Genomic DNA, 26,903 nt, shown 5'->3' with positions numbered 1-26,903 from the left:
GAACTATATGTCATTATTGTTGTTGTCGTCGTTGTTTTTGTTGTCTGCCAAAATTTTGTCTTTGTCGTCACTAAAGTCACCAACTACTTCATCCGACAACCCATTTTGAGCATGATAGTTGTTAGTCATCATCTACGACTAACTTTTGTATAGAAAAGTTTTATAAAATGTATATATTTTCCCCAAATTATGGTTCTTTTGGTAGAATTGTAAATATTTTCTTGTTTAGTTTAAACTATGCTCAGTAGATACTCTCCACATGGAATTAATGCAAATTTCACTTCAATTTCAAGTAAAAAGGAGAAAAATTGGAAGGTGCTGCAACTGGTGTCCCGCTAAGCCTGACCCATGCGCTTAGCGAGTATCATCCGCTAAGCAAGGCATCAGCCCGCTTAACGAGTAAGAGGAATCTTGAAGGGAATTTGCCATGCAAGCACATGCTCAGCACGTTATCAGCTCGCCTAGCGAGTCATTTGTCTCTTCTGGCGCTTAGCGCGCCTGGCTTGCAAAGCCAAAGTTCACTTACTTGTGCTAAGCGTGAAAATGGTGCTAAGCGTGCCTTCGATGACAGAAAGCCCTTTTTAAAGCCTGAAGTGGAAAATAAAAAAATAAAAAAGGAGTGTAGAGCATAGAGAGTGTGAAGAACAAAGAACAAAGGTGCAAAGCAGAGCAAGGAAGCAAAAACCTTAGCTTTTAAGAGGATCTTAGGTTTAGGAGTAATTTCTAGGTTTCTAGAGGTGGAGGAGACATCCTAATGCAATCCTACCCCGCAAGGGCATTGGATAGAAGACTCCAAGAAGATTGGGCTAGAGATGCTAGAGAAAGCCTTAGGGTTCTCATGAGCCTTAGGGTAGATTTTGGCCCCATGGACTAAGTATGAGCCCACTTATCTTTGTACATATTAGATTAAAGTTTCATTATTTTTGGGCCTTGTATTTAGGACTCCATAATATAGGTAAGGTACCATATAAATGTAGGATTTTTTCAGCCCTTGTATTTTAGGGCACCTAGACTAGTTTTTGTATTAGGAGTAGTTTTGTAATTTCACATGCATTAAGTGAATATTTGATGTGTGTGGTTGGAAATAAATTTAATTGAAATGGAAGAAGCCCAATCCAATTAAATTTTAGAGGGAGAGGTGAGCATTTACTTGCTACACCCCATTGCCACATCATATAGCCACATTTTGTGCATGTCTTTCATGCTTTACATGCCTCATGACACCTAAGCACACTTAGTGGAGAATCTTGGACTTGATCTTGGATTAGTGGGCTGAACCATAGCTAAAATTCACTAATCATAATTAGTGAAATTTTGGCTCCAAAATTTAGCTCCACAAATTCAATTTCAAATTCAAGTGAAATTTGAATAAAAATTCAAATTTCCCTCCAATTTTGTGTGACACTTAGGCTATAAATAGAGGCCATGTGTGTGCATTTTTTTCAACTTTGATCATTTGAAAATTAAACTTCAGATTTCAAAGCTCTTTTAAAGCACAAAATTTTGTGGTCTTCTCTTGCTCTCCCTTCATTCATCTCTTTCTTCCTCCAAGCTCTTATCCATGGCCTCCTATGGTGGTGAGCTTCTTCTAGACTCATCTTCTCCTTGAAGTGGCGTCTCCTCTCTCTCTTCCTTCTCCATTCTACTTCCATTCATCTTCCAAGAAGCAAAGGAATCCATTGATGAAGAAGATCCTAGGCCTACAAACTCCAATGGAGCTTACATCATGTGGGATCAAGAGCATCTTCATCTAGGTGATGTTCTTTTGCTTCCTCTATCTTTTTGTTCGGTGAATTCTCTGTAATTCCTTGTTCTTCATCTTATTCTCCATGTATATCCTCCATTGTCTTGTGGTTTGGTGATGTTTAAAGTAGATTCAAAAAAAATAAACCGACTAAATCTTAGATCTATACTTGTTCTCGCATTTCTATGGTTCAAATTTTGTAGATCTACTCTTGAATCATGTTTTTGTGTTGATTTCAGGTTCTATCATTTTTCATTCATAATATTCTTGTTCTGAAGCTTTAGATCTAAATTTTCTTCCAAAATATTGATTAGAAAAAAAAACACAAAAATCTAAGTGTAAATCACTTAATCCATGTTGTCTTAGAGTCATGTTTAGTCATAGTAATTGTCACATTATGTTCTAAGTTTGTGTTGAATTTTTATTTTTTTGATTGAATTATAGATACATTTGTTCATGTATTCTTGTCATTATTAGCCTATCTTTTGAATTTTGAGTCTAATTCATGCATGTTATTTAGTTCATAACATGTTCTAAATCAATTCCTAGAAGTAGTCTTGTTGTTAACTCTTTTTTTTGTTTTATAAGTTTCCTACATGATGCCTATGATGAAACTGAGTTGTGGCTGGATTTGTGAATCAAAATAAGTCTTAAGCTCTCTTGAATTGTTTTATTCAAGATAATTGAGCATAAGCAAACACAAATTGTAACTATCTAAGCCTTAAGCAACATAAACACTACTCTTGATTTCTAGGTTGAAATCGCTAGTGCTGGCAGCTTGAACATACGAACTTGTATAAATTACTGGGAATTGGTCACTACGTGTTTTGAGCTGAAATTTTTACTAACTTTTCTAGACATCTGGAACAAAATTATGGAAAAATAACCAAGCTATTTTGATTAAAGGAAAAAATAAGAAAAATCACACAAGTTGGGAGAAAATCAGTGTCCAGGAAAAAAAAAGTGAAAGGGAAGTGTGCTTGTTGTTTTGGCTCAAAATTTGTTCTATAATTGGTGCCTATTTTATACCAATCCTAGTTCTGAAATTTTAATTGAAAATTAGTGTGAAAAATAAAAGTTCCAAAACTAGAGGTTTCTTGAGTCTTTTTATTTTGGTTTTTTTACTCTACTCTAGAGCCATTCTAAGTTTCTCTTTGAGTCCTAGCTTGCTTTTATGTGCTTTTCATTGCTTTAATTGTTGAAAAATCCCTAAAAATTTGTCTTGTCAAAACTCTATTGGTTTAGCTTTCATTTCATTTTTTTTTTGTCTTTGGTTATTGCTTGTCTCTTTGTTTCCTTGCTTGTGAGTTGTCATATAGGGAATTGGAAAGGAGGATTGATGCCATACCTTGAAGAATTTGAGTCAAGAAGCAAGGGGCCAACCACCTTAAGAGCTATTGGACTAAGAAGCACTCCAAATTGCGTGAAACACCAAAAAGAGAATAGCCACCACAATTGAGGACTCTTTTCTTTTGTAATTTTGTAATTGGCAATTTGCTTTGCTTTCAAATTTTGTAACAAAAAGGCCTTTCATTGGAAGTAAGTTGGGAGCCTCCAATAGGTCACCCTGCTTCCATTTGTGTGTAATAATTTTAGGCAATTTTCCCTTAGGATAGTGAGTGTTTTGTTAGGAACCTTAAATGAGGTCATCCAAACACTCTTAGGATCCGCCTAGTTTGCATTTCTTGCACTTTAATTTCTTGCTTACTTTCATAGTTTATTTCCTTTACCCTCCATTGTCAAACCTCCTAGATAGCTTGTCTTTTACCAAATAGTTTTTACCTTATCTTTAACACCTATTTTAGTGTTTATTTTGGATAGTTTCAACCATAGTTTCTTTTACCTTTTGTTTTCAAACCCTCAACAAGAAAGAACCACAACTTAGAAACCAACATGAGTCTTCATTCTTCATCTAGTGTTAATGGTGAGGGTTCTACTCCTAAGGACCCCTTGTATAAGATATTAGATGAGTTGAGATCCCTTAAGTTGTGGAAAGAAAAACAAGAGAGAAAAGAAAAAGGAAAAAAAAGAGTGGAAGAAATAAGTCAAGATGAAAAAGAGAAAATAAGGGAAGAAGAAAGAAGGAAAATACTAAAAGAGTTAAGAAAAGAAAAACATGCCTCCTCTAGTAATCATAACTCTTGCAAGAGCCTAAGTGAAGAACTTCATGACTATTATGAAGGAAGGCATAGGTCACATCTTAGACCTCACTCCCATGGGAGAGAAAAGGAAAGAAAGCCTCAAGAGGCTAACATTAACCTCTCATACTTCCATGGGATGGACAATGTAGAGGCTAACTTAGATTGGGAAATAAGGGTAGATCAACAACTTAAAAGGAAGTCTACTCCAAAATTTTATGGCTCTCACTCTTATCCAAAGAAAGACCAAGGTCAAGGCATCTTAGGGGTGACACCTTCTAAGCCCAAAGATGATAAGGGGAAGACAATAGAAAAACAACCCCTTAAGGCTAGTATGCAAGAGAAGACTAGCTCCATGAAGTGCTTTAAATGTCTTGGAAGGAAACACATTACTTCTCAATGTCCCACCTAGAAAACCATGATTATGAGGGGCCCAGACATTTATAGTAGTCAAGATGAGGTTACTACTTCACCTTCTTCTAGTGAAAGTGAAGAAGCAAAAGGGGAAGAATCTAGTGAAGAAATCTACCCCCAAGAAGAAGGACAACCTTTAATGGTTAAGGAGGAGTGTAAGGAGGTAAATGTCTCCTCCAAGAGGTTAGCTGAGAAGGAAAGTCATTTTGAAATAAAGACAAATATTAAATAAAATTACCCTCTTAGATAACCTCCACATTTTCCCCTTTGTAAAAAGACACTTGTTAGCATTGCCACACCTCTTAGGCTTGAGTTTATTCCTCAAGTAAAGGAGTTGTTGGATGAGGGTTTGGTTCGCAAGAGCTTAAATCCTTGTGCTTTGTTGGTGCCCAAAATAGGTATTATTAGGAATCAAATCCCTAAAATAGGTGGTATGATGAATATTTTGAGTGGTGCAACCCTCTTTTGTAAAATCACTCATGCACCCAGCATCTTCATGATTTGGGTACATAGGGACTTATTAGGTAAGTTTGTTCTTATTTTTAGTTTCAATACAAACTTAGGTACTTATATGGGACACCTTAGGTTTGTCATACTTTTTGGTAGGAATAATCAACATGAAAATACAGAAAAATGTATGTTATATTGCATTACTTTTCTTAATTTTTTAAATAGTGATCAAGGGGTTCCCATGAACCCTAAGAGAATAAAGATCATTCCTGAGTGGTCCACTCCACCAAGTATAAGAAAAATTTGGGGCTTCCATGACTTAACAAATTTTTACAAAAGGTTTGTCCCATATTTTTCTATACTTGTCGCATCATTCATTGAGTTGGTGAGGAACCATGTTCCTTCATGGGAAGATGCCCAGGAAACGGGTTTTCAGACCTTACCTTACTTCAACATACCAAACACCACTAATACATATGTTTTTGTTCTTTTTACAAGTGTTGAGGAAAAAAGCCTAGAGTTTTAAAAACTTCGGGATTTGAGGTCAAATCCTTTTCAAGGGGGAGGAAATGATGCAATCCTACCCCGCAAGGGCATTGGATAGAAGACTCCAAGAAGATTGGGCTAGAGATGCAAGAGAAAGCCTTAGGATTCTCATGAGCCTTAGGGTAGATTTCGGACCCATGGGCTAAATATGAGCCCGCTTATCTTTGTACATATTAGATTAAGGTTTCATTATTTTGGGCCTTGTATTTAGGGCTCCATAATATAGGTAAGGTACCCTATAAATGTAGGATTTTTGAGCCCTTGTATTTTAGGGCACCTAGACTAGTTTTTGTATTAGGGGTAGTTTTGTAATTTTACATGCATTAAGTGAATATTTGATGTGTGTGACTGGAAATAAATTTAATTGAATTGGGAGAAGCCCAATCCAATTAAATTTTAGAGGGGGAGGTGAGCATTTACTTGCTACACCTCATTGCCACATCATATAGTCACATTTTGTGCATGTCTTTCATGCTTTACATGCCTCATGACACCTAAGCACACTTAGTGGAGAATCTTGGACTTGATCTTGGATTAGTGGGCTGAACCATAGCTAAAATTCACTAATCATAATTAGTGAAATTTTGGCTCCAAAATTTGGCTCCACAAATTCAATTTCAAATTCAAGTGAAATTTGAATAGAAATTCAAATTTCCCTCCAATTTTGTGTGACACTTAGGCTATAAATAGAGGCCATGTGTGTGCATTTTTTCAACTTTGATCATTTGAAAATTAAACTTCAGATTTTAGAGCTCTTTTAGAGCACAAAATTTTGTGGTCTTCTCTTCCTCTCCCTTCATTCATCTCTTTCTTCCTCCAAGCTCTTATCCATGGCCTCCTATGGTGGTGAGCTTCTTCTAGACTCATCTTCTCCTTGAAGTGGCATCTCCTCTCTCTCTTCCTTCTCCATTCTGCTGCCATTCATCTTCCAAGAAGCAAAGGAATCCATTGATGAAGAAGATCCTAGGCCTACAAGCTCCAATGGAGCTTACATCACATCCCAACCACTGTGTAATATGTTATTTTCTCTGATAACCCACTTCTTGCTTGTGAAAGGTGTTGCCTTGTGATGGAAGGCTAAACCCCTTTGTTGGGGAATTCTGCTGAGAAGTTGATTTAAATTCTTATCCTATCTATTTAAAGTTGTTTTGTATGTTCAATGTTTCTATCTGTGCTTAATTTCTACATGCTTGTGGCTTGATCACCCATTTGTATGTAAAGTTAGGAGCTTTAGCATTGGAAAATGTATTGCATCCTTAGAATTGGATAGAACGGGCTAGGTTATCGTATGTCTCGACACGAAGTGCGGTAATTTAGTTTTAGTATGTTGTAATCATAATGGAATCCATTTAGGCTAAGTTCGACGAGACATCCGAGAGTGAGGTTTAAATAGGATTAGTCCATTCATGCGAGAAATCATGGTTTGGAGTTTTTTCCCTCAGCATAGAACACATGAACATCTTTGAATAGAGACAAACACTTAATTGCATCAAGTACCTCAGTAGGAGGACCCAACGCTTTTAATTATTTGTTTTAACACCTACTTGCTCATATTTTCTATAATTAGCAATTAAAATAGAAAACACCAGAGTTTATTCATGATTATTGTTTCTTTATACAAATGCCTGCTTATTGAATGACACTTCACTAAATGAAACAAGTTCCCTGAGTTTGATACTTGGTTTCTTACCATTTTATTATTACTTGCACGACTCGGTACACTTGCTGATAAGATTTTGTATTCACAATAACAAGTGGAGCCGATGGAACAATAGTCATGTGACATTTCATTGCTTTCAGACTGAGCAACATGGATATCAGTAGTTGGGTCAGCATTTAGTTGGGAGGGCACATTTAGTTGGGGATTCATCTCACAGTAGTTTGACGATCCACCAAGCAGTTGTGTGTATGAAGTAATGTGGGTATCAAATTCGATGGGTTCAAAATGAGGGACGTAATAATCATTTGTGGTTATGTATGGGATTGGTGTGTAAGAGGATGGGCCTTCATGGTAGGTTTGAGTATGGTAGTCAGTGTATGGTGTTTCATGAATTTGTGGTGATTGAACGGTTGTTTCGACATTGGTGATAGAAAAAGGTTATTGTTCGTATTGTATGAGTAACTAAAAGCCACTTTAGCATTGATGTCAGTTATAGACATTGAACATGCCATCAATATCCTCACTGTCACTGATGGTAACAGCCTGGTAATTGAACATGCTAGACTCAGCAGAAATGGGGTATCAATAAATGACTACGGTTATGGTTTGGCCTAAGTTTAGGCTCATCTTACATTGGATTTTTGTTTTCAAGACATTGAAGGTCATGCCTCTCCTCATTGAAACAAGTACATTGTTTCCGCCCTTAAACTCAATGCCCTTGTCACAATAGGCTACATAGGCATCGTAGTAGACTATGACAAGGACATTTTTGTTTCTGCTTGCCATGGTGACTGAGAGTGATTTGGTTTGGAGACTGAGAGTGATTTGGTTTGGAGACTGAGAATGATTTGGTTTGGAGGCTGTGAGTGATTTGGTTTTGAGACTAAGAGTGATTTGGAACTTCTATTGTGAAGTGTTTTCTGTGTGTAGAAGAATATGTTTGGAGACCTATTTATAGTGTCGTGGCTAGAGATAGATCCAACGGTTGTCATCAAACCAACAATTTTAACAGTCTAAATTGTGTCCACAGGGTCATGAACAGTGCACCGAAAACTTTTGCAGTTGAAATTGCATGAACAGTGCCGTGAACAGAGCATCGATAGTTTTTACGATAAAAAATTGATCTACAGTAACATGAACAGTACGTGGACAATGTTCTGACGTGCACAGTGACATGAATAGTTATGTGAACAGTGTTCTGACGCGTACAGTGACATGAACAATGTGTTTGAAGGATTCCTGGCACGTACAGTGACGTGAACAGTGTTCTAAAGCGAACAGTGACATGAACAGTGTTCTCTGCAGGATTCCTGACACGCATAGTGACGTTAATAGTGACATGAATTCAGGTGTTCAAGGAAAATTACGTTGTCTGACTATAGCAATTACAATCTACTGCATCTGGCTGTCTAGGAACAAGCTGATTTTTGAAGATTATCAATTTTCTGTAATAGAGGTTATTAGCAAGATTAAGTTTCTTATGTATAGACAAGCACACCTGTTGCATTTGTTTTAGCATCTTGATATAGGCCTTCTTGTATTAGGGAGGCTTTTGATTTTCTCTAGCTGCGGGGTATGTCCCGTTTATTGTTGTATCATTTTGGGTTTAATATAATTTACATTTTTCCCAAAAAAAAATAGTGACATGAACAGTGTTCTGATGCTTGCAGTATCACTGTAGGATTCCCGACATGAACAGTAAAGTGAACAATACAAAGAACAATAAGTGAACAGTAGTGAACAGTGTCGTGAATGATTTCCTAAGCAATGTTTTTGGAACTGATTGTGGCACGCCAACATCAGCTCGTGAATACATGCATAGCCTATAGAACAAAGTGGAACCAAGTTTCAATTTGATGTTTAGCCAAGATGTACAAGAGAATAATCCATCACTGCATGACTTACCAGATGAACGCCCACGTTGAAATCCAGAACGTAACAGGAGATGCCCTCCATGTGGAACAGGACACCATTATGGGGATTAAGTAGTAAAATTTGTTGTATGATGAAAATATCATTCTGCAATTAACTTATGTTGAACTTTTCAAATTACATTATCTTCATGCTCCTCTAATTTTACAATTTAATTGAGTACCCTCATGACAAACGAAAATGACAACTGAACAACATCGTACAAACACATCAAACAAACGCCAAATACATAATAAAAACTAACAAGTAATTAAAAGCAATACAACAACATATGTTAAATAGTTTATTCTAATTTCATGGAACTATTCAAATTTTTCTCCATCTCCATCCAAATTAGGTCATTAGCGTGAGACAGTGGTCGTGAAGTATGAGCTTCAACTCTAAGTTCCATACATATTACACTTCACATGTTTGCGAATGTATTAAACATGCACCAAACATCTTCTTCATCAGTAATTGGACATGTTGTATACTCAACATGTCCATTAATTTCATGTATAGGACAACGATATCAAATTGAAGTAATTGTGGAAGAAACATCGACATCTGTAATTCATGATTGTATTACACTGGTTACAACAACATCGATCTTGTGTTGTCATTGGTGAAAATTATGTTTCCAGTTGAACTGCGGGTGATCTCACCATTGACATAAACGAACACATAAATTGGGGCTGAAGTCATTTTTCATGCATTCTTTTCTGGCTCACTAACACTTTAATGTAACTGTGCAAACAATAAGGTGATATCATGTAGTTAAATATAGAGGTAGGCATGCTTTGGAAGCTAGAGGCATGACAATAAGACAGTCATGTAGAGGGGTTTTGGAATCTTGAGGCGTTATAGTAAGGCTATCATTTTAATGGCAATTGGAATCACGAGGCATGACAATATCATTGTTTATTTTATGGCCTTTGGAATCTCGAGGCCTCACATTCAGACAAAAGCCATGTGTAAGACAGTCTCGCATGCCAAGTATCATTGCATGCGACCGCATAGTGAACAACTGCACACAACCAACAAATCCTATGTGATTGATTAAAAGTGCTTTTTTATTATTGTGAGTCTCCGCACATTATCAGTGCATGTCATTGAACAATGAATGCTACATGAAACAGACAAAATCCCTATTAAGCTTAAGCATCCATGTTCTGCATTTTTTTAAGTTATGTCCAAACACATTTATAATATTCGTGACACATTTTTTCTGTAGTTTGAACGTCAAAGAATCCAAAAAAAAATATCATGCACCAGTTCCATGGACAACCACATCAAAATAGGAGCACAATATAAAAAAAAACTATAATTTGGACCCTTGCAACTATGCATAACTACCTATGTTTTGCATTTTTTTTAATTTATGTCCAAACACATTTATAATATTCGTGACACATTTTTTCCATAGTTTGAAAGTCAAAGAATCCAAAAAAAAAAGTATATCGTGCACCAGTTCCATGGACAACCACCTCAAAATAGGAGCACAAAATAAATAAATAAACTATGATTTGGACCCTTGCAACTATGCTTAAGTGCCCATGTTTTACATTTATTTTTAATTTATGTCCAACACATTAATGATATCCGTGACACATTTTTTCCATAGTTTGAACGTCAAAGAATCCAAAAACAAATATATCATGCACCAGTTCCATGGACAACCACCTCAAAATTGGAGCACAAAATTAAAAAAAAACAATAATTTAGACCCTTGCAATTATGCTTAAGTGCTCATTTATCAGTTCATCTAAATGTACAGTTAATTAGTGACTCACCCAACTTGAAGCAAATTCTATAAATACCACTACAGCTAAAGACACTCATAGAACTTACAAATATTCATCTCAACCCAAACCACAATGTGTCACCCAACTGCATATGTTTGTGTTTACTACAACGACCAAATTTGCAACATTAATGAGGGCACCACATTAGTTAGTAACAACACAAAAATTTTCATGGTCAACAAGGCCATGACCTTTACACAATTGCTTGAACTTGTTCACCAAAAATTAAACATTGAACCACAGTAACATATTCAACATCTCTACTTTTGGTGCCCCATATTTGAGTCAGGACAATGTTATATGTACACATCTTTTATTTTGTGAGATGATGCTGATGTTCGACAAATGTTCAACATTTTTTACAACAACCCACTACCACCATTTGTGGAGTTATTTTCCATAATCTGTGACAATAATAACCCACCAAGCAACCAACATAACTCAACCTCCAATCTTGAGGACCTATTAGATGAATACGAGAGTTGTTGGGTCAAAAACCATGATAATGATACTGACTCCTCTTCTGGGCCTGAAGGAAGTAACATGTCTCCAACCCATGAAACAATATTCAAACGGGATTGGTAATTTGGGGATGATTCATGTCTTAGTTGTTTCTGCTATGAGGTTTTCATGTAGTGTCTTATGTCCGTGTTCATTCATCACTTTACGTAATGAAATAAATTAGAGGTTTTTTTAGTTAACAATTTCCAGTTTACCCATTTCTACTGCAGTAGGTGGTATGGTAACATAACTTAGAATCTCTTTTTTCACTCTAAAAATTATAATGGACGTCTGCTGCATCAGTTACCAGGGAAAAATCAACATTGGATTCTAGATAAGCCTTTAGCAGGAACACAATTCTAACCTTATGAGATTCCAATACACATCAACGGGGCAAAATGCTCATACGACTATAAATAACGCTAAACACCCTCAATACAACCGCACAATTTCACACAACATACCTTCACAAACCAAATTCAATCTTAATACTATGGTATTCTTGGAAGAAAAAAGCAGCCAAACCATTGCTAACTCGAGATTAGCCTTCATTTTCCAAATGAATCAATCACTCACAACCAAACTGGTGTTTATTTTCAAAGTCCCACTCCAACACCAATGCGAGTGCCTAATGGTTGTCCTTTTGAGACACTCAAGAGTATAATGCACAATACCTTTCAGCTAACCAATGATCAATTAGTGAATGAAATCTACTACCGACAGTCATTCATAAATGTAGGTCAGTAATATTTTTTTCAATATCTACAATTGAAAAATGATGATGGTGTTTACTTAATGTTAATGTGCAATGAGTAATACTCGTGTGTTGGCCATATAGAATTATTATGTACCATCAATAGAACACCGGATGGTATACTTAACCAGCTTCAATCCACTATCACTCCTACTCATGTTGCAATTCTGTATTACAACGGGAAGTGGAACATACCACGCCAAAGGGGGGGTTTGGGTTACTCCTTCACTAGAACAAATCCAATAAAATTTGACATTCCTTCAAGATGTAGCATGGACAAACTCAAGGATTTAATCAAGCAAGTTGCACCTATGGGGGTTCCCCCTTATGGAATTCATGAATCACAGGTGATAAGGCGATTATTCTTTCAACAACCAAGTCATGTCGAGTATTCAGAAAATTTAATTGAATATGAAATAACAAAATTGAAAAATGACGAAGACGTGCTACAGGTGTTAATACAATCCAACTATTGGAAACGATTTTACCCAATAGAAATTTTAGTTATTTTTAACAAACCAGTAACTGAAATGGAAGAAGACATGGCTCAAGTACAACATCTTTTAGAGTATCGTTAGTTTCATCATATTTGAATTGCAATTGTACTTTTTAGTATGTTTCATTATTCTCGTCTATTATCTCAGTTATCACACTTTTTAATTTTGTCTAATATACAAGAAAGATGTATCAATTATTTATTCACTATATTTTTTAATTTGTTTTAATACTACTAACTAATTTTCTCATTTTTTAATTAACGTACACAACAAAACAAAACTGTCAATGACACATAAATTTAGCTAAAAATACATACATCGTAACTAAAAAATTATACAATAATTTTCTCCAATTTTATCATTTTCCTTTATCTTTATATTTCTAAAACAAATTTAGATATTTTTTTTAAAAAAAAACATGTTGAGAATTCGGGTTTGGGGGACCCGAATTTTCAACACAAAATTGCAAATTTTTTTAAAAATCACAGTGTAAATTCGGGTCTCCCCAACCCGAACTTACACTGTGAATAGTAAAGTTGTATATTGGGGTAAACAATGGGAGGGGTTGTATATTTTGGTAATTTATTTTTGTATATTCTGATAAAAATTTCAAAAGAGCACTACTTGGTAGGTCTTGGCGAAGAAGAAGGACCTTATTGACCATAGTAAAAAAGAGATTAAAGGGGATAATCAACCCCTTTCAGAGGAGTCTTTGCAGCCCATTTCCTATCTTGATCTGATGGATGAGGCAGAGGGTGGTGTTCCATTGGAGGAACCAACCCTGTATAAGGACACTTTTTTGGGGGGAAACAACTCAGATTTTAGTCTTCACTCATCAAAGGAGTGTGATTTGACACAAATGAAGAAGAGGAATTAGATATGGAGAGTACAAATATTTGAGCAGAGGAAAGGACGTTGGGATAATATGATTGCCCATCCTTTATTCATTCAAAGAAGAAGAAGAAATGAATTACATAGACCATGGAAGAGTACATTGATTTAAAGCTTTTGGGAAGAAAGATTGGCTTTAAGGCCTTGGAGTCAAGGTTGAAACAGATGTGGGTGAGAAAGGGAATCATTGTTATAGACATTGACAATGATTTTTAATATAAAAGCATGGTTGGAAGTTGCATAGGCTCATAGAGATTCTACAAGAAGGTTATGAACTCACACCTGAACTTCAGAAGCTTAACATAAATTAGTTATAGTCTATTGCTCATAAATGGTATGGATAAGATCAATACTCAATAAGATACCCTGCAAACTTAACATCTCTTGAAAATTTACTTGCTTGATGAGGATTGGGTGCTCAATATAGTTTATCTTTTGATAAATATGATGCTTCTCTAATTGCTAAATATTCTGATTTGCTTGTATTTGAATATGTTATTTTAACTTGATTCTAAAAGTGCATAATCATATAGCTTGTTTTTGGCCTAAAAGGAAGAAAGGGTTTTGAAAACTATTTGGTGAGATCATTCTCCTTGAGCAACTAAAACTCCTTTGGATTTCAAGACTTATTTATGTCAAAAGCATACTTCAAGGGTTTTTTTTTTTATTTGTTGCATACTCATAACCCTTGATTCTATTCTTTCTTATACTAATATTCTATCTGGAAAAAGAAAAATTGGTTTACAAACATACAAGTGATGACATGTTTTTCAAGTTACTCGTTTTCAAACTTGTTTGTGAAAGTATATCAAAAGCTTGAAATCCTTTTTAAATAGAACTAACCAAGCCTTACATTGTGTGTGGACCATTCATGGCAAGATTGGCAACTTTGATGCAAATTGAGATTCTACATTACTTGTTTTTGTTGTTGTCATATGGGTTTTAAATGCTATATCTACATATCTTTTAAACTTGAAAAGGTTTTTAAAAGAAATATTTTCCTCTAAAACTTTCTATGACTTGTATGCATATAGGAAAAATCTCTTAGATGTGCACATCACATGTTTTGGTCCCAAAGTCTCTCTCTATGACTTGTGTGCATATATTCTGAACCAACACTTTGTTTTGGATATTTGACCATATCATATAAGATTGCATTAAGATGCTCCATTGGTGTTTTTCATGTCTATCATTTGAGTTTGAAATAATCTAGAATATAATGTGCATGTGGTAGAACTGGCCTATATCCATGGTTGTTAAAATCGCGCTTTAACTCGTGAAATCGTATGATTTTACGATTCCACCAAGGGTCGACAACTTGAATCAGAAGTAGAATTGAAATTGGAGTAGACTCATCCGATTTAGCACAGACTCAAGCGAGTTTAGGTAGACTCGCGAGTTTGCAACGAGTCCACGAGTTCACGAAATTTTCGAAACGGTGTCGTGTTGAAGCAGAGCTACTCCCTTACTCACGAGTCGCAACTCCGTGGCTGTGATGTGCTGAAGCTGCTACTCATCGCTGTTCACTTGCATCGTCATCGCTAGCCCTCAGTCACGGTCCTCCGTCCTCTGTCGCCGTCGACCATCGCTGCCTCGCTGGTCCTCACTTGCGCTCCAAGCTTTGCTTCACGTCATGATGATAAGGTAATTTCTCCTCTGAGTCCTCTCCTTTCATGACCTAACTCTCCTCTGTGTGATTTGATTTTAATTGTGCATCTTCCACTGCTTAGATGCATTTGATTTTAATTATTTTTGTGTGACTATCATCATTCATTTTGCTGGACATGCTGCTTCGAAAAGTTCCCTTTCCTCTTCTAAATCTCCCCTTACTGCTCCCAACATCATTTTTTGAGCTCGTTGCTTTGCCGAAGGCAGCTCCATTACTAGCAACATCATGTTCAAAATGAAGAGTTTTTATGTTCTGAATGATGATAGCATATTATCACTTCAACATTGTGCAGTTGAAATGCTGCTAGGAAATTGGTTGAGGATGGACTAAGTCAAACTATATTGACACTTCCTTTACTCCAACAACAGTCTGTGTTGTTGAATTGGTTTGATAGATTTCTTAGTAAAGGAGATGACTACCCTAATATTCAGAAGGCATTTGAGATTAGGTGGAGAAGGGCTTTCATCAGACAGTATTCAGTTGAGCCTAAAAATTCCCAATTGCAAATAACTCTCTCTGATTACCCCAGCTGAAAGGTATGTAAGGGACCTTAAGAGAAAGAGATTGATGGGCAATTGTAAATAAGAAGTGCCATTTTTCATTTTTCACTTTTGCTTTGGCCTGATACGAGCAATTTGGATTTTCATTTTTTCCCATTTCTGTATTCTGACCCGTAAATAGATGAAAGCCATGTTACCTGGACTCGGGTAAAGCTTTGTGTTGCATATTTACACGTTGAAGGATAGGAGAGTTGGGGTGGGGGTGGGAGAAGTATTTATTGTTCTTACTAAAGGATTGAATTGAAATGGTGTAAACTTTGCCATTGTATCCGAGGAATTAATAAAATGATTTGATAATATGCTATTCAACACAAGAAATCTCAATGAGAAGAGTGTGTAATATTTTCAGTGCTGAATAGTCTCAGTAGAAAAGAGATACACACGAAGTGATAATATGCTATTCAGCTCCATTGCTCCCAGCCGCATTTTTTGAGCTCATTGCTTTGCTTGTAGCAGAATTGTAGGTGATTATCTTTGAGTTATTATATTCTGAATGAAGAGTTTTATTATTTTATTTTAAAATTTAAGCATAGCTCATGATCATTGACTAGATAAGTGCAGGAATTTATTTGCATGTGCCTTTGGGATTGATTTTGTGTTTGAATTCATGCTTTAAATTCAATTTTATTGTTGTTGTGTTGTTATTTTGCAATAGAAGCCTGTAAGCATGTTTTTTCTGCACAAGAAACATGGACTAGTTGTCAACTTTGGCAATTTTGAAGTTGGAACACACTTTGGCAATTTTGAAGTCTAATTGAATTTTGGCAATTTTGAACACACTTGTATTTCAATACAAGCTGGAACACACTTGTATTTTTATTTTTATTTTCATTCAATACAAATATACAATAGAAGCTGGAACACACTTTGGCAATTTTGAAGTCTAATTATTTTTTATATACGAGCTTGCTTCCTTTTCTAGTTTCCATTTTCCAACTTCTGAATGAAACCATGACCTGAAATTTGAAAATCAAAAGCATCAAACAGCCAATTATATTAAATTGGCGGTTGTGGGGGAGCTTGCTTCCTTTTCTAGTTTCCATTTCCCCTTAGGTTTATAAGTTTATAAGTCAATGTTTATATGTTTATAAGTTTATAAGCATGTTTTTTCTGTACCACTTTAAGGTAGAAGCCTTTTTGTTTTGCCATTCTTTGACTGAATATTGTTTTCTGTTTAGTATCATATATCATAAATAACCTTTGTTTGTTTAGTTCTTTGTTATTAGTTTGTTATAATGAGTGGAAGTGGATCCAATTCAAGTGGTGGAGATACAACTGCGAGTGGCTCTTCTTCGGTTGCTAGATGTAATACAAAAATGCCCCTGGGAATAGGACTGATATTGGGTGGAAATATGGGATTGATGTTGATGGCAGTGGTAAGAAAGTCAAATGCAAGTATTGTTCAAAGATTGTGAGTGGTGGAGTTTTTAGATTCAAGCGTCATCTTGCTGGGACTAGAGAAGATTCTGAGCCTTGTGCTACAGTGACGGATGAGATCAAATTGCTAATGATGAAAATTGTTGTTGAATCTAAAGCAACAAAAGAAAAGAAAAGGAGATTGAATAGTATTGATGAAGATGAAGAAAGTGCTGAGGGGGCGGAAGAGGCAACCAACTTACAAGGACAAAGGGGTTTTGGTCCAAAAAGGAAAAGAAGGTAGTGCAAGTAGTGGAAGTAGTAATGTTCAAGCAACTTTGAATCAATTGATGAAAAAAAAAGAGAAACCTTTAATTGATGCTCAAGTTGCTGAATTTTTTTTACACAAGTGCCATTCCATTCAATGCTATAAAAAATCCTGCATTTTTAAAGATGTGTGAGATGATCAGGAAATACGAACCTAGCTATTGACCTCCATCTTATCATGATGTTAGAGAGAAGCTATTGAAACAAGCAGTGCAGAAAATTAATGATAGTTTGCAAGAGTTTAGGGATGAGTGGAAGAGAACTGGTTGTTCAATAATGTTTGATGGGTGGACAGATAAAAAAAGGCATTCAATTTGTAATTTTTTGGTGAACAGTCCAAAAGGAACAGTATTTCTGTATTCCTTAGACACTTCTGACATCTCAAAAACAACTAACAAAGATTTTAAGATGTTAGATGATGTTGTCAAATTTGTTGGAGAAGAGAATGTAGTTCAAGTGATTACTGATAATGTTGTGAATTTCAAAGTAGCAGGAGAATTTTTTATGCATACTCGGCCGCATATGTATTGGACTCCATGTGCTGCCCATTGCATTGATCTGATACTTGAGGACTTGGAGAAACATTTGAAGGTTCATGAAGTTACTATAAAGAAGGGAAGAAAGATAACAACTTATATATATGGTAGAACAATGCTTATTAGCATGCTCAAGAAGTACACAAATGGTAGGGACTTGGTTAGACCAGGTATGACTAGATTTGCAACTGCTTACTTGACTTTAGCTTGTCTCCATGAAATGAAAGCATCTTTGATGAGGTTGTTCAGTTCTGAGGAGTGGAAAAAAAGTAAGTTTGGAACTACACAGGAGGGGAGAAAAGTAGAAGATTCAGTTTTGGATAATAGATTTTGGAAGAATGTATCCATATGCCTCAAAGCTGCTACCCCTCTTATGGTAGTCCTTCGATCGGTGGATTCTGATCAACAACCCGCCATGGGTTTCATATATGTTGAGATGGATCATGCAAATGAAAGGATTAAAAGTAACTTCAATAATGTGAAGAAAAAGTAAGTTTTTTCAACTAAAAATATAATTTACTTTATTTATCTAAGTGACTATGCCTAATTCTAAATATATTTTATTTTATTTATCTGTGTAGTTATGAACCTGTTTGGGAAATTATTGATAAAAGGTGGGAGAACCAACTTTATAGGCCTTTGCATGCAGCTGCATATTATCTTAATCCTCAATTGCATTTTGAAGATGATTTTAAAAAAGATAACGGAGAAGTGAAAGAAGGATTGTTTATTTGTATGATGAGATTGGTAAAGGATGTTGGGGTAAGGAACTAAATTAATGGGCAGCTTCTTGAATTTCATTTTGCCAAAGGTCTTTTTTCTATGGAGAATGCAATAAACTCTAGGAAGACTATGCCACCTGCAGAATGGTGGGAAATGTTCGGGGATGGATGTCCAGAATTAAAGTGGTTTGCCATTCGTGTTTTGAGCTTAACTTGTAGTTCTTCTGGATGTGAGCGTAATTGGAGCTCATTTGAAATGGTAATTGAACTTCATGACTTTATTTATGTTTCTTAATATTTTTTTTTGTTTAGTTTACACTCTAGACTTTAGTTAAGTTATAAACTTTGACTTTTTATTATTTATAGGTTCATACAAAAAGGAGAAATCGTTTGCATCAAAAGAAAATGAATGATTTAGTTTATGTCATGTACAACTTGAAGCTCAAAAGTAGACACACAAGAAAAACGGTTACTCTTCCATTTGAAGATATGGAATCTGATGATGAGTGGATAACAGAAGAAGGAGATGATATATTTGATGAAGACAATCTCTAAGTTGAGCCAGAGCAACCTTTAGGGGAAAGTGGTATCGGAAGTAATATTGACTTGGTTGGAAGAAGTTTAACTGATCCAACTTTGGATGCATTTGATATTGACAATTTGGTATTGAATGACAATGTGGGAGATCATTTCTCAACTGAGGAAGAGCTTGAAGATGATGGAGATGAAGATGATGGTGGTGGTGGTGATATTTGATGGAAGCTTGTTTGTGGGGCTTCTATGGAGGCTGGATCTTTGAGCTTCAATGAGGTCCTTTAATGGTGATTTTCCACCCTTGAGATGCAGCGGAAGACAAAGGAGAAGAGGTAAGAGGCGGCGCCATCCACTAGGGAATAAGCCATGGAAGAAGGAGCTTCACCACCAAGATGAGCCTTGGATAAGAAGCTTGGAGAGGATGCTTCAATGGAGGAAAAGAAAGAGGGAGAGAAAGAGAAAGGGGGGAGCACGAAATTGAAGGAAGAAAAAGGGAGAGAAGTTGAACTTTGAGTTGTGTCTCACAAGACTCTCATTCATCAAAGTTACAACAAGTGTTACACATGCTTCTATTTATAGACTAGGTAGCTTCCTTGAGAAGCTTTCTTGAGAAAACTTCCTTGAGAAGCTTCTTAGAGAAAACTTCCTTGAGAAGCTAGAGCTTAGCTACACACACCCCTCTCATAACTAAGCTCACCTCCTTGAGAAGCTTACTTAAGAAGATTCCTAAAGAAGCTAGAGCTTAGCTACACATACCTCTCTAATAGCTAAGCTTACCTCCTTGAGATGAGAAGCTAGAGCTTAGCTACACACCCCCTATAATAGCTAAGCTCACCCCCATGACAAAAAACATGAAAATACAAAAAAAAATTCCTTACTACAAAGACTACTCAAAATGCCCTGAAATACAAGGCTAAAACCCTATAATACTAGAATGGCCAAAATACAAGGCCCAAACGAAGGAAAAACTTATTCTAATATTTACAAAGATAAGTGGGCTCATACTTAGCCCATGGGCTCGAAATCTACCCTAAGGCTCATGAGAACCCTAGGGCCTTCCCTTGGATCTCTAGCCCAATCTACTTGGAGTCTTCTACCCAATGCCCTTACGGGATAGGATTGCATCAATATTGGAGATGATTTTATTAGAGGATTGATGAACATTTGAATTATTTTTTTAAGTGTTTTTATTTTAAGAACTTATGTTTTGTATTGTATGAATTTATGTTAGATTGAGTGTGGATTGTGGACTATGTTAGTTTATTGAATTATTGTTAAAGTTTATTATTTTCATTTATTTTAGGGTTGAAATATTTACTTATGATTTTATATAAAAGATTATTAATATATTTTTTTTATTTGAGTAAACTTTTACGATTCTACGAATCGGGTTTACGGAGCCTCCACGATTCTACGTAGAATCGCGAGTCTGACAACCTTGCCTATATCCTTGACTTTGTTCAAGATTATTTACATATACTTATAGCATGTGAAACTATTCTTATACATGACCTCTAGAACAAAATATCCATATATGCTCATTTGCTCATATGTTCAGAAAACATGTTATTCAAACCGAGCCAATAAAGAAACATTTTCTGAAACTTAAAAAACTAAGAGAAAGAGACACTTTTCTAGAAAAAATAAGAGAAAGTCAAACTTTCCACTGAGAGTGATCAAGAAACATAAAAGCATGAAATTCAAAGTTTTTCAGCTTGCACTTATGGCTTCAAAACATATATGGAGAATATAAGTATGTCTTATCTCTTGCTTCAAAATGAGAGGGGGTTTATTGATAAGGATGTGAACATTGTTCTATCTCTACTGTGAGATGCTAACAAATTCTTAGATCACACATTCCTCACTCCTTCATGAAGGGTCTTTATGCAAAGCCTCATATGTGGAAATGTCCTTTATTTCCTACAAACGCTTGGGTTAGAATAATCCAAGAAAAGTGCTTCCTAAAATATGTTCCTAGGATGGAATCCTTGTGATTCTTAACAAGAAAAAGCTCATGTGCACTAAGTATCTCTCATTTTGAGAAAACTCATTCACTGCACTATGCTTAGTGTATTTAAAAAGGAGGAAATAAATCTTAGGGATCATAGGTAACAAACCTTTTGTTTATACATGTCCAAACCCCTAGATTGTGTTATTCTTTCCTTTCTTAGCAAGTCTCCTAAGATTCAAAGATCTCAGATTATCCATTTATTAAAAAAGGGAGTGAGTCATTTAACATTCTCTTGACTCTTACATCCCTTTTTTTTATTGATGCCAAAAAGGGGAGAGAAAAAAGATATGATCTGATATAATATGATATGTTTGTGCCTTATTCCTTTATATGCTATATTAGTTCATATTTTTGCCTAAACAAAATGTTTTCATATATGCTCCTTGTGCTTAATGAATATCTTTGAAATAATATTGAAATGGGTACATATATTGAGGGGGAGTAGATTATAATTTTCCATATGCTGAGAAACACCTCAAAAGACTTATATTTTTTCAAAGGTTTGTCATCAAAAAATTGGGGAGATTGTTGAGTCCAAAACCCTTTGTGTTTTAATTATGAAAAAACTTTGGCACACAAATTATCAACCTTCTGAGTTTATGCTTACTAATGAGTTTTCTTAAGAGTATTAAAAAATACAAGTTCTATGGAGAACACCAATTAAAGTAAACTCAAGGCTATCATGAGTCACTTAGAAAGGATGATAAGCTTGAAAGCTCAAAAGAAGGCTCAAAGTGCCATTGGTTGTGTACTACAATGAAGAAGTCAACAAGCTCACTAGATGAAGAGAAAAAATTCAACCCATGAGAAGTAATCAACAACTAAAGGACAAGAAGAATGGTGCATACATGAAGATCTGCATAATGAACATGACATGAAGAACAACATTGTTGCAACCCACTCAAAATGAAATTTCATCAACAGGATGAGTTCATTCTGGAAATTGTATCTGGAGTTCAAAAAATGCAATTGAGCTTTTCTTGGTGGCTATGGAAAGCTTGAATAAAGATCTTCAACTTTCATGAACAACTCATATTCTGATACAACCTAAATAATGAAAAAATTGAGCCTAAATTTGCAGACACTGATTTGTCCGAACAACTTAATATATGTGCAATATTTTGAAGACTAGTTAAGCTAGAGAAGTGAATTTGAAATGATCTCAGTGTTTGGTGAGTTTAGAATAAGCTTAGAATGAATGTCTCAACTATGCTTTCATGTGAAAAGCTTCAGAAGATTTAAAAGAAGCCTATCTATTGATGAAATCAGTGTTTCCCTCTAACGACCTCAGTCTTACCATGTTGCAAAGAAATCAAGAAGGTTTTACATAGAAAATTTATCGAAGGTTACAATGAGCAAACAACATTAGAATGAAGATGTACTAGAGTCAACATCTGAATGGTGTAATTTAGGACTTTGAGAATGAAGACATCAAAATGATATTCTTAAGAAGCTAACCAGAATCAAGACTAGAGTTGGCATAAAAATGGGATACAAAGCACCATCATGTCTTCCATATGCTACTACACATATAGAAGGCACATAAGAAGACTAAGGTTAATAGCATCTCACTTTCCATATGTTGTCACACACACTGAGGGCACATCAAAAAGTGAATGCTAGTTAAATTAGAAGTTACACAAGTGGGAAGCTAAGAATTTCCTTTAGAAGATCTGGTGTGCAACAGTAGAATAAAGACTGGAGAGACTTTGTGAAGTTCGAACCAAGGGCAAAACATTAACATAACAACAACAACAATAACCATCACATGTTTCCTATGTTGAAGTATGCTACTTAGGATTGATCTGTGTTGTGATGAAGTGTTTGGATTCTCAAAGTTGACCTTGCTAAGGCCTATGATAGGATGAGATGGTCCTTTATTGGTCAAATCCTTCAAGAAATAAGGTTTCCCCCTATTTTGATCAACTTTCTTATGCATTGTCTGAGTTTTGTTCAGACCAATGTTATGGGTATGGATCTCCTTTTTTGCTCGTAAGCATGGGCTTCGCCAAGGGGACTCATTATCTCCATACCTTTTTGTCATGGATATGGATAAGTTGTCACATTTGATCATGGAAGCCGTGGATTTTTTTTCTTGGATTCCTTTGAAGATGGGAAGGAATGCCCCCATTTCTCATTTAATGTTTGCAGATGATCTCCTTTTATGTGGCCAAGCAACCATTCCTCAAATGTTGTCTTCAAGATACCATGAAGATCTTTTGTGATATGTCTGGCCAAGAGATTAGTAAGGAAAAAACTCGTATTTACTTCTCCAAAAATGTTGTTGAACATTCTAAAAGAGCCCTTGTGAAATTGTCTGGGTATACTGAAGCATTCCTCAAATGTTGTCTTTGGAAATTATCTGGGAGTGCCTCTGTTAGGACAGAATCCTAGAAAGAGAGACTTTCAACATCTTTTGGATAAAGTCTCTAGTAGGCTTTTTTGGTTGGAAAACAAAAAATCTCTTTTTTGCTGGAAGATCCACCCTTGTTAAATCTGTTATTCAAGTTCTCCCTATTTATTCTTTGACGACTACTCCTATTCCCAGGGGTGTCCTAGATGATATTCAAAAAATTCAAAAAGGGTTTGTTTGGGGAGATCAACCCAATAAGAGGAAGTCTTATTTTATTAGCTGACAGACTATGTCGCTTGCCAAAGCTACTGGGGGCCATATGCAAATCGAGAGAAATGAACCAAGTCTATATTATGAAGTTGGGGTGGGATATTAGAAGTGATTTTGATAATCTATGGTGTAGGGTCCTAAGGAGTAAATATTACAGTCAACGATTGTTGAATACTTTCCAAGATAAGAATTTTGATTCCTGCCTTGGGAAAGCCATTGCGGATGGTTGGAATCATATAGTTAATGGTGAATTCTAGGATCTAGGGAATGGTTTCCAAGTCAATGTTTGGACAAACAAACGGGTGACTAAAGATATTAAGTTGGTGGATTTGGTGCAGATGATCCCAGACTAATGTAAAGATATGAAAGTCAGGGACTTGGTGAATGAGGAAGGGAGTTGGAACATGTATGTAATTAGTTAGATCCTGCCAATTGACATTATTCAATATATTTAAGCTATTTTGTGTTGGATCTAGAACATTAATCTAGCACACATCAAGCAATGAAACTTGAATCACACACACAAACTCACCAAGAAAAATGGAGAAGATGAGCAAGAAAGAGATGGAGGAAAAACAGAATAACAGAAATTGCGTATGTTACGGAAACGGAAAATTGTTTGTCTCATAACAAATGCTCCCCTATATTGTGAAATTACACTTATTCCCCTACTTATACTGATAGACAGAATTACCCTTTTCTCTAATACTCTCCTTTAATTTTGTATCTATCATTTAAACTCAACATTACAATAACAGTAAAAGAAAACAACAAATCACAGATACAACACCCTTAAAGCACATAACAGAGATCTTCACTGCACTTCAATCACTCCTAATCTGCTCCTTAACTCTTTGAACTGATAAATCTTCAATGGTTTGGTGAATATGTCTGCTACTTGCACAATAGTTGGACAATACTTCACGCTTAGCTTACCTTTTGTCACTTGCTCTCTAAGGAAATGAAATCGTGTTTCAATGTGTTTGCTCCTCCCATAAGCAACTGGGTGTTTAGCTAAATTGATGGCAGATTTGTTGTCCACAATAGTTGGACAATACTTCACGCTTAGCTTGCCTTTTGTCACTTGCTCTCTAAGGAAATGAAATCGTGTTTCAATGTGTTTGCTCCTCCCATGAGCAACTGGTTGTTTAGCTAAATTGATGGCAGATTTGTTGTCCACCATCAGTGTAATAGTACCCTTTTCCTTCATCTTCAGTTCACCAAAAATATTATCAAGCCATTGAGCTTGACACGCTGTCATAGCAGCTGCAATGTATTCTGCCTCACATGAGGAGAGAGCCACCACTTGTTCCTTCTTTGAGCTCCACGAGATTGGGGCATCACCATAGAAGAACACATAACCTGTTGTGCTCTTCCTATCACTCTTATCTCCACACCAATCAGAATCACTATATCCCAGAACATTACATTTTTTGGCAGCACTGGGAAACAGAATACCATAATCGAGAGTACCTTTCACATACCTCATTATTCTCTTGGTAGCACGGAAGTGAGAAAGTTTAGGATTCTCCATATATCTACTAATTAAGCCAACAGCATACAATAAGTCAGGTATGGTACAACAAAGACACCTCAGTGAGCCCACCATTTTTCTATACAAAGTTACATCTACTTCTTCTTCATTAGGATCTTTCACCAAGTTCACACCAGTGGCAGTGGGTGTGTCTACAGAATTGCAGTCAACCATTCTGAACTTCTTCAGTACATCTCTTGCATACCTCCCTTGATGCATGATCACTCCCTCATCAGTTCTCTTGAATTCAATTCCAAGAAAATAATAAATAAGGTCCAAATTAGTCATTTCGAATTCTCTCATCATCTCTCCTTTAAAGTTGGCAATCTCAGTCTCATTATTTCCTGTCACAAGCAAGTCATCTACATACAAGCACACTACAGTCAAGATAGTACTATTGCTGCCCTTTATATAAACACCATGCTTAGTTGTACATTTGAGGAATCCAAGCCTCATTAGAAAGCCATCAATGCGCCTGTTCCAGGCTCTAGGCGCCTACTTTAAGCCATACAAAGCCTTGTTCAATCTGTACACCTTCTCTTCACTTCCTTTTATTTCAAACTCAGGTGGTTGACTCACATAAACCTCCTCCTCTAGAGGACCATTCAAGAAGGCTGATTTCACATCCATATGGTGCATATGCCACCCTTTTTTACTTGATATGGCAGTAATAATTCTCACTGTCTCCATTCTTGCAACAGGTGCAAACACCTCCTTAAAATCAATGCCAGCCTTTTCCAAGAATCCCTTTGCCACTAGCCTGGCCTTTAGCTCTTCTTTCATAGCATCACTCCACTTTGTGTCATTCATTGCTTCCTCCAAGCTCACTGATTCAGATTCAGCAAATAGAGCTAAGTGTACTAGCTCACCTTCCTCCCCTATTGTTGAATCATGTATCAATTCATAATCCTGTAACCTGCTAGAGGGTTGTCTAACTCTCTGTGATTTCCTTACTCCTCCTTGGTCACTGTCATCAATTACTACAGCAGAAGAATCACTTGGCTCATCAATAGAAGCTTCAATCACAACTTTTGTAGGCTCCTCTACCATCTCTTTATCCCAATTCCAGTCCTTGGATTCATCAACTACCACATCTCTACTCACGAGCACTTCTTTGGTTACTGGATTAAACAATTTGTAACCACTAGTGGCATGATAACCCAGCAGTATCATTATCTCACTTTTGCTATCTAACTTCTTTCTCAGCTGATCAGGCACATGTTTATAACAAATAGAGCCAACAATTTTAAAATGACTAACCACTGGTTTGCGTCCAGACCATGCTTCTTCAGGTGTGATTTTATTGAGCCTTTTTGTTGGGCTTCGGTTTAGCACATACACTGCAGTGGAGACAGCCTCTGCCCAAAGAAATTTTGGTAGCTTCTTTCCATTAAGCATGCATCTGACCATATTCATCATTGTTCGATTTCTTCTTTCTGTTGCACCGTTATGTTGGGGAGTGTAGGGAGGTGTCACATCATGCACAATACCTTCCAGTTCACAGAATTCATCAAATTCATTGCTAGTATACTCTCCTCCTCCATCAGTGACTATAGTTTTTATCAAGAAACCAGTTTGTCTCTCCACCATTCTCTTGAACTTCTTGAATACTCCTAGCACTTCACTCTTTCTCTTCAAGATATACACCCACATCTTCCTAGTGAAATCATCTAGGAATGATACAAAGTATCTACTCTCACCAAGAGATTCACACTGCATT

At 36.1% G+C, this 26,903-nt stretch overlaps 2 protein-coding genes across 2 annotated transcripts; one reads left to right on the top strand and one right to left on the bottom strand.

The window, feature by feature from the left end:
- Positions 1-12,195: 12,195 nt before the first annotated feature.
- LOC114398710 lies at positions 12,196-19,036 on the top strand. Its single transcript, XM_028360875.1, has 7 exons — positions 12,196-12,270; positions 13,052-13,203; positions 16,873-17,196; positions 17,559-18,248; positions 18,341-18,484; positions 18,605-18,740; positions 18,848-19,036. The coding sequence occupies exons 1-7, from the start codon at positions 12,196-12,198 to the stop codon at positions 19,034-19,036; spliced, it is 1,710 nt and encodes a 569-aa protein (XP_028216676.1).
- A 5,427-nt stretch (positions 19,037-24,463) lies between these two features.
- LOC114398709 (uncharacterized mitochondrial protein AtMg00810-like) lies at positions 24,464-25,639 on the bottom strand. Its single transcript, XM_028360874.1, has one exon. The coding sequence runs from the start codon at positions 25,637-25,639 to the stop codon at positions 24,464-24,466; it is 1,176 nt and encodes a 391-aa protein (XP_028216675.1).
- Between the last annotated feature and the right edge of the window lie 1,264 nt (positions 25,640-26,903).

This window comes from Glycine soja, chromosome 19 (genome assembly GCF_004193775.1).
Source record: "Glycine soja cultivar W05 chromosome 19, ASM419377v2, whole genome shotgun sequence".
In the NCBI taxonomy this organism is placed as follows: domain Eukaryota; kingdom Viridiplantae; phylum Streptophyta; class Magnoliopsida; order Fabales; family Fabaceae; genus Glycine; species Glycine soja.
Note: the sequence above shows the minus strand (reverse complement) of the source record. Positions and strands in the feature narration are given on the sequence as shown.

Coding starts and splice junctions, on each gene's coding strand:
- LOC114398710 (XM_028360875.1), top strand. CDS start 12,196: ATGGACAAACTCAAGGATTTAATCAAGCAAGTTGCACCTATGGGGGTT. Junction 13,204..16,872: donor CCATTGGAGGAACCAACCCT/GTATAAGGACAC, acceptor CCCTGGGAATAG/GACTGATATTGGGTGGAAAT. Junction 17,197..17,558: donor GGTCCAAAAAGGAAAAGAAG/GTAGTGCAAGTA, acceptor TTTGGTGAACAG/TCCAAAAGGAACAGTATTTC.
- LOC114398709 (XM_028360874.1), bottom strand. CDS start 25,639: ATGAGGCTTGGATTCCTCAAATGTACAACTAAGCATGGTGTTTATATA.